This window comes from Megalobrama amblycephala, linkage group LG21 (genome assembly GCF_018812025.1).
Source record: "Megalobrama amblycephala isolate DHTTF-2021 linkage group LG21, ASM1881202v1, whole genome shotgun sequence".
NCBI lineage: Eukaryota > Metazoa > Chordata > Actinopteri > Cypriniformes > Xenocyprididae > Megalobrama > Megalobrama amblycephala.
The window spans coordinates 20,794,055-20,802,775 of NC_063064.1; the positions used below are offsets into that span (position 1 = coordinate 20,794,055).

The window sequence follows — 8,721 nt, forward strand, 5'->3', positions numbered from 1 at the left end:
TCAAATATCAAATATATCTGCGAGCAGCGATGGCGGGCCCAAGCCGGTGGCACCGCCACCCCGGTGGCTTCAGGGCAACTGTGCACAGCGGGCAATAGGCAGTTAAAACGGTTAAACATCAAAGGACTAGGTCAAATTCACTCCACATTTACTGCACTATAAGGTGGCGCTATAGAGCCCCTCCTCCCTCCCCATTTCTAAGGCTTTGCCCATGTCTACTGGCTAACAATCCTGATGTGTGTGTGGAGTTTCAAACAATTTGAAGCATGCTTAGAGTCTCAAAAGCATCCAAAATGAATATTAAACCTAACTATTAATACCAACCCTGTAGGAGTAGTAGTTTAAAATTCATAGCCTGTTTTTTCAAAAGATTAACATTCAAACCAAAATAGCTGTCTTCCTGTTGGTCAGAGCTAATGAATGTAAAATAGAAAATTGTCCAGCAAACATTTCAAAGTGATCATCTTTTGCAGCTCAAAATTTTGTAAGTCTAAATCCAGTGTAAATCTCAGTCCAGTATTTATTTATATATATATATATATATATATATATATATATATATATATATATATATATATATATATATATATATATATATATATATATATATATATATATATATATATATATATATATATATATATATATATATATATATATATATATATATATATATATATATATATATATATATATATATATATATATATATATATATGTTTTTTGTTTTTTCTAAAAAACACACACAGTTAACATGACACACACACCCAGAGAGAGAGAGAGAGAGAGAGAGAGAGAGAGAGAGAGAGAGAGAGAGGGGCAAAGTGATTTAAGAACCAGTTGGAGATTATTCAATATCATTTTAAACAAGAATAACACTCATACTGTGACAGAAATTAGTCTTTGATAATCTCTTAATATATACATTCAATAATACGAACTAAAAGTTATCAATAGCAGTTAAAAATGTTATACGTCCAGATGAATTTATGTTAAGGTCTTTTACGTTACCATATCTTAACATATGCCAGTGTCATTGTTTTGTCTCAGGATGCATACCAGTACTGTTTTTTGTTTTTTTGTCCCCTAAGGCATATTTATAAAAGCAACTTAAATGTCTTTATTGAACTAAGGTCTAACCTGGCTTGATCTAAACCCTGTCTGTGAAACCGGGCCTGAGGGTTTTGCTTGTAATCATCTCAGTATGCAGAATTTTTGGTTGGATTGATTGATTCTATGTTTGATTGGGATATCAGTGTGATTGATGTTGCAGAGAAAAGGTTCCCCTTTCACATACAAAGGGCTTTATGAGTAGTGATACGAGTAGTTTATTATTATCTGGATATTTTTAACCCAGAAGTCGAACATTTAAACCTTTCCACTTCAAACTATTATTTCTACAATTGTAATTTTCTTTACATAGTATTCAACCACAGCGTCATCTACTACTCATTCACCTGATACTTACCACTATAATAAATCTACTACTAATTGAACTTGAAGACATTAATTCACATTACAATTGCTGAATTCAACTTTTCTCATACATTTAGAACTCAAACATGACACTTCTTACACACATATTACTAGACTGACCTAATTAAAACAATGATTACAAGAGAAAGAAAATGCATACGGGAATACAAACATATAATGCATTGACTCCAACATGTTAGTAATCACATCATAGCAAGTGTTATTCTGGATATAGTTAATACTTTAAATGATTGTCCCTTTTGAGATTCAAGATTGAGTCCTTAAGCATAGAGTCATTGAACAGCGACCAGAGTCACAAGTGACCGGGTCAAAACGGACTCCTAATCAGGAGGATGTCTGTGTGGATCCGTTGTTTTTTTCAGGTCTGATTAATTAGTGTTTCCTGTTCTGTTTGTTTGATACAAAAGGGTTTTGTGAGCGTCTATAAATTTAATGTGATCAGGAAGGCCTCAGAACAGATATTCTCTGTTCCTAAGTCACGTTACCACTTCTCTTAATGCTGACTAGCTGGAATTAGGAGCTATCCAGTGCCCCCAGGGATTTTGGTGTCAGCAAATGAATCCTTTGTCAAATGAAGCTTTGTTCGATCACGCTGTTCATTGATAAAATCATTGGTAAGTTCTGTCGAGCGATGCCCTACACTCCACTACCACTAAGCTACAGGACACATATCTTTAAACCGTTTGGTGTAGTAATTTACGCCTGATACGCATCAAAATATGCTTTAAACACACTAAATAGGGCAAAGAGAGACAGCAGAGCTGAATCTTTAGTGATGAACATGAACGCACCAGTTGAGGAGAGCTGATATGAGCAGATTCATCGTCCACCCGAGTCTCTGACCGGAGAGATCAGAATCACCTGTACTGGTATCAACAGCAATGCTGCTCATCTGTAAGAGACAACATTCATAATGACAAGATATTAGAACATGGATCATTGTTTGTGATAATTGGATTTTGTTTGTGATTGCATTTTACCCAATAGTTGCAATATGGCCATTGTATGCCACACATAACTTTGAGAAATTTTAGGGGCAAAAAAGTTACTTAAATCGGATTGAAGCTTTCTGAGATTTGGATATAATTTATTTGTGTATGACTATTACAATTTTTATTTAAATAGTAATACGGATAAATTAGATTAGATTAGATTAATATTTAAATCTGTTAGAAATATATTAAGCAACCACCAACTTGCTTGACACATTTTGCAACAATGAGCTATTCTGTACACAGTGTGCCTTGCAACGTACTTGTGTTCTCCATGGGTAGTCTTCTCCTCCATAATCATAGGTAATTTCTTCTCCTTCTTTAATGTCATTAAGGGCAAACAGACAAAGGTGTGGCTTTCCATTCACATCAGTTTTCTTCATCTTACAATTTGGATGTTTGTGGTCATCATTAACTATCCGCCCGAAGGATCCATCTTCTCTTGAGGCATCAATACTTAAAAATATGAAAACATAAGAAAAGGATAAATACAAGTATTACAATATACCACCACAAATCACTGTCTTTTTTACTATAGTATAGAATAAGGTATATAGCTTTTGTGCATCTTGACATCTTACCACCATGTTTTCCCTCACCACTTGAAATCAAACATAAACGCAGCATAGGATGCATGGTAACGTTTTCTTCTCCTCTGCAGTTCTGCATCATTTATCATATCTCCCCTGTACTCAACAACAAAATCACCTTTGCAAAAGGAACTCTTTGCGAATACACCACATCCTGCAAAATACAGAAAAAAACATTTTCACAACAACAACAACAAAAAACATCTTGCAGATAAAGGATGCCAATTACACACACACACACACACACACACAAAATACATCAATAGTTAGCTGATTTTAAATAAGCTGCAACCAGGAGCCAAATTAATGTACCCAGATATTTTGCATTACATGCTCATAAGATTAAGGTTAGGACATTCATATTATAGCAATTATTGACTGATAAATCACACCATACACCACCTTACCTTTCTCTGCATTTATATACTTCACGTCTAATTTGAATGTCTTGTCAGTCTTCGAAACAGCATGATGCATGGCATCCTTAAGGGGGCTGATTCGTGGTGGCATTTCAAACTTGAAAAGAAAAAAAAAAAGTGTGTTCAAAAACAATTACTGTGAAAATGGGGAGACATGCAAAATTAAACTAGTATGTTCAAAAAGCAGAGAAGAATGTTATTGTAATGTAAGACTGTACTTATTACTTTCATGTAACACTACATTACAATATAACAATGTATCAATGCAAGACAAGAAATTGGAACAAGGATAATTAAATGTCTGGCACAATGCTAGCCTTAAGGGCATCAACTCACTATTTTCACTTAAACTCTAATCTCTCACAAAATCAAAAATCTGTTCCTATATATTGCAAGGTAGCCTTGAGCAGTTATTTAAAAACGATTTGGAACTTAACCTATTCTTTTGGACGAGCTCACCATAAAAAAACCCTGTTTATTTAAACTACTGTCATATAAATAAAAATAAGTTTAATCATTTATTCGTTTAAAGCTACTTACCATTTTAGTTTTTGCTTAATTGTACTTAATTTCTCTGTGAAGCACTATGGTAATGATCTGTGGCTTGTACACGTTTTCTACAAACTTAAATGAACAAATACTGATAATGTAATTCTTCATATTAAAATTAAGAGTGAAACACTATACACCCTCCCCCCACGAAATTCGATTTCAACATGTTCCCTGACAAAAAATATAACATTTCTTTTATATAAAGCATAAAATAATCCACCCCTCTGGCACTAACGCAAACTAGACAGAAACAAATTTAATATTAACCAAATCGCTTCATTAGCAATCAGTCACGTTAAAAATGACATTTCAGTTAAAATTAAGTCCTTAAAATTAAATTGTATGATTATGTGATCGCTAATATCGTAAAAACACATAACGTTAGCCACACTTAGCCTCAACAGTTAATTAGCACTAAGTTAACTAGCTAGCCTGCTACCTAAGCTAATTAGCCCAATTTAACTAGTTTAATACATGTGCTTACCTTGTGTTTCACCTTTTTCCTCTTCGTAAGTTTATATCCTTGGCATTTTCTGCATGTAATCTTCTTTGTGTGAAGTCTTGTTGTTGTTGTTGTTTATTAGAGTTTGTGTGAAGTCAAGTGTAAATTTAATACGCATTTCCATGCTGAAACCCTTCCTAACGAGGACCAGGAAGTGGGCGGAGCCCAACCATAATTGGAAAATGGGTGTGTGAAGACGTGAGTGCATTACCAGTCAGAAATGTTTGGGGGCGCAACTGAGCTCCCCCTACACACACACAAACAACCTCAAAAGCGTGACTTATGGGCCAATGCTGAAACTCCGCCCAGCACCTTCAGAATAGCTCCTCTATTCATTTATATGGGTTTCCCTTATGGGGACGTGATTTTTGGTCCCCACAATGCAAGAGGTCCCCATGACATGACTGTGTAAACAGCTTCTTGTCCCCACAACGTGATGATTACCAGAACACACACACACACACACTCTGAGGCAGAACAGTTGGAGCCTGACCAGTTAGTTGAGTGAGATGATTCAATAATATTTTAAAAAATAAGAATAAAATATATAAAGTAAGAGAAATTAGTCTTTGTTCATCTCTAAATATATACATTAAAATATAACACTAACTAAAACCTTATAACTAAAAAGTGTTCCTTTTATAACTATAAACAGTGTATTTGTGTAACAGTGTCTTCTCGACACTGTTTAAAAATAGGTATTTGCTGACCTCTAGTGCTTATTCTACATATGACATTTAAATAGTTTTTTAATAATTTTAACCAAAGAGCAGTTATCTGCCTAATTTAAACTTACACATACTTCTTGTAATTAAAAATGATTTAAAATATGCTTATTTATAATATTTGTGTTATTATATATTGAAATAAAGAGTGTATATTATAAAATAAGGGTGAATATTCCCTTTTTTGTCCTTAATTTAATCCTTCACCATGGCAACAGCGTTCAAGATATATAGCTGACTTCCTGTTGATCGGAACCAATGAATGTAAATTAGAAAATTGTCCAGCTTGATGAGAACAATATGTGTACCAAGTTTGGTGACTGTCAGACATTGCCACCTTGTGGAATAAAGGAGAATTGCACTCATTCTGTCAACTAAGATTCAATTATTGTCGTGCAGAAAAAAATATATGTACGCTCATACACAACTCGGGTCGTTTGTGACCCTATACAATTTTTACAAAAAATGAATACAAAAATAGGCATTCATTTATAATTTTATGATTTTTTTCTTGTTATATTCTTTATAATGAATTTATTGAGGAATACCAAGATGGTTGATGTCTAACTTTAAAAAATGAATGAGGAGGAGGGTAATGAATGACGTCCCGGGTCACTAAAGACGTCATTCATGTGCCAATTTTCAAGAGTTTTTGAGCATGTTAAGGCCATCAAAAAGCCCCGGAAGACGGAAAAAAAAAAATAATAATAATAATAATAATCCTTAGAAGAACAAGAATCCTGTCACAGGTCTATATCTGCTGTGTATTGACATTACATTGATGAAGTTTGAAGCAAATCAGGTAAAAATAACAGAGTGAACTCAATGCATTTTGAAAGTGACACACTTCCTGCTGCTAGTTGGTGGCACTATAACTTTGACTCAAAATAGTCACATCCATGTGATCAGGGTCCTATAACGAACACACCACTGAAGTTTCATAAACATGTAGTGATTTTTACTCCATTCACCGGTGACGTAGTGATATTTGATCATGTGTCACTTAAGGTGTTTATGAGTGTATCAGATGACCCCTCCCCCTTTTGTAATACGGGCCACCAGTTAAGAATACTATCTTAACAATTTAAGAACACTTTAAGACAGCTGTTCAATAATTCAGAATTAATATAAAATGTCAGTCAACTGATTTATCTGAAGGATTTATGAGTCTGGTCAACTAGTAGGATCTTTGATCATCAACACAAGGCAGACACAGTTACCTGTATAATAAAATCAATGAAATGTATTAACAAACATGCAAGAGTAAATACCACAACGATTAATAATGAAATAATGAATATGCACTTCTAAAAGATAGTAAAATAATAATCAAAGGAGAATACTGAATTAAATCAAAGAAACAAATAAATGAAGTGAACACAGAATGGATAAATGCAATGCTGTTGAACTGAATGTAGGATGGAAGATAATCGTATGGGAATGCTTATGGGAGCCACCTAATAGCTCTGGTAAAATGGTGATAAATAATTGCTTATTTATCATTCAACAAATAATATTCCTATTATTTGTAACAAACTGACCTCAAATAACTGTTATCTAAACAGGTTAGAAAAACATATGCTACATGTATAAACTAATGCCAAGGTCTCTAGAAAAGAGGATTGGTAAGTTTATATTTACGTTCCACACAGTCGGGTGATCAGTCCGGTAGCGGAGATGTCTTCCACTGATGATGCAGGCTGCGTGCAGTGGGAGGGCACGGAGTTGCGATCCAGTAGTTGTGCCACGCTGGGCTGGAGGATGCTGAACTTCGGTTGCGCCAAGAGGGTCCTTTAGGATGGACTGGGCAGCTGGGTCAGATGAATCTTCACAGGTTCCTTTGCAGGCTGGCTGCATCGCTGAGGAGCCATGTGGTACAAGCAATGTCTGCCGATGCAGAGATCCTTTGCGGACTGGGCTGCGCTGCTGTAGGAGCCGTAAGGGTCAGATGAAGTCCCTCAACGCTGGGGCCCTTTTTGCAGCTAGAGTGCAACTGAAAGCAATGTAAAAGGTTTTGCTTGCGAAAGCTTCACCTTAACCGTCTTGTAGTCCCTTTCCTCGTCAGGTCAGAAACTCAGGACGTGGAGTGTCTGTTAATGTCTCCTTCCCCGTCGAGCTGGAAACGCAGAACAAGGGTGTGTCTACCCGGGGGACATATTTATCCCTTTCTGATGAGGAGGAGATTGAAATGTGGCGCCTTGCCGATCCTGGAGTGTAATTGGCTACTGTTATCTGAAGCAGCTTCGGTGTTGCCCACCCTAGTGTGGAACTCATTTGCATAGCATAAAGTACAGTGTTAAAATAGTGTCTTTAACATTTTACCCATGCATTATTTCTTTACCAAACCTCTTTCAAATTATTAAAGGCATCGTAGGGAACAGATAGACACCAAACACAATATGAAATGGTTAAATCATCATCCATGCATTTGTTTATCTGTTAACAGGTCTGTCCCATGACCTGTTGTTTTAGCAGTCAGTAACCATTAACATAAACTGTGCTTTGCATGAAGATGGAGTGGATGTGATGCAGTTTAGATCAAATTAAGGCCTCCAAACATAGGTATGAATGGATTTAGATAGATCTCTGTGGCTTCTCTTTATTTCAGTCTCTGCTGCTCCATCCAGGAGGTCCTGAAGGAATTTTTATGGCAGACCTTGCCTAAACCTTAGGAATGAGTTTAATGGTTAGAGTCAATGTGTCGTCCAATGAGAAGTCTTCTCCTTGGTTTTGGTGGGTGCAGAAAGTGGGTTCTGGAAGAGGTGTCTGGTAGTTGTCCCAACATCTTATCTGATGTTGCTGAACATTTATTAATGTTCATTCACCAAAGATCCAATCACGGTGTGGCACATCTTCCTACACACCAGCAGTTAGGGAGGGGCCCTGTCGTAAACTGGTCCCTGGAATGCCATCTTGACTGGTGTTCACAACATCTCCCCCCTGCACAGACTGATCGGGGACCTGGAGTCATTGATCTGGGCGGTGTACTAAGAGGGGAACAGCAGGAACAAAACACAAACCTCACCTCATCCTTCGACCATTGGCATTTTGAGTAAACTATAACTCAACAGTTACAACTAAGTAACTTCTTTAGTGAGTATACTAATAGTATCCTCTTTCAGGACTACTAAAAAGGTTACACATGAATCTACGTGTTAAGAAAAGAAAAATACAGATTAAAAAAAAACAACTATAAAGACTATTCAGTGAGAGGGGTATAGGGAATAGAGCAGTCTCTATTTCTGTCTAGTTAGAATTGCATGTTATAACGGGAGTAAGCTCAGGGAGTGGTCTACACATGTTAGATTTGAGCTCAAGAGCTCCCCTAGGTCTCACACTTTCCTGCTCTGACAGGCTAACCTGCAGTTTGTGGATTCGCTGGTACAGTGTCCACCCCAGGAGGCCCATTGTAGCCCACCCACATAGTGTGAAGATAAGTAATAG

The 8,721-nt window shown here is 36.3% G+C and overlaps 1 protein-coding gene across 2 annotated transcripts; it reads right to left on the reverse strand.

The window, feature by feature from the left end:
• Positions 1-1,794: 1,794 nt before the first annotated feature.
• On the reverse strand, positions 1,795-4,697 carry LOC125257182 (N-lysine methyltransferase KMT5A-like). Of its 2 annotated transcripts, none has more exons than XR_007182260.1 (5): positions 4,535-4,697; positions 3,487-3,595; positions 3,071-3,233; positions 2,753-2,945; positions 1,795-2,389 (listed from the first exon to the last, which is right to left on the reverse strand). XR_007182260.1 is itself a non-coding variant. In XM_048173655.1 (5 exons), exons 2-5 carry the CDS (start codon positions 3,587-3,589, stop codon positions 2,267-2,269), a joined length of 564 nt encoding a protein of 187 aa, XP_048029612.1. In that variant the 5' UTR covers positions 3,590-3,595; positions 4,535-4,697; the 3' UTR covers positions 1,795-2,266. The 2 variants fall into 2 exon arrangements, 1 of the variants encoding a protein (XP_048029612.1); XM_048173655.1 differs by having other exon boundaries at positions 3,089-3,233.
• Positions 4,698-8,721: the final 4,024 nt, after the last annotated feature.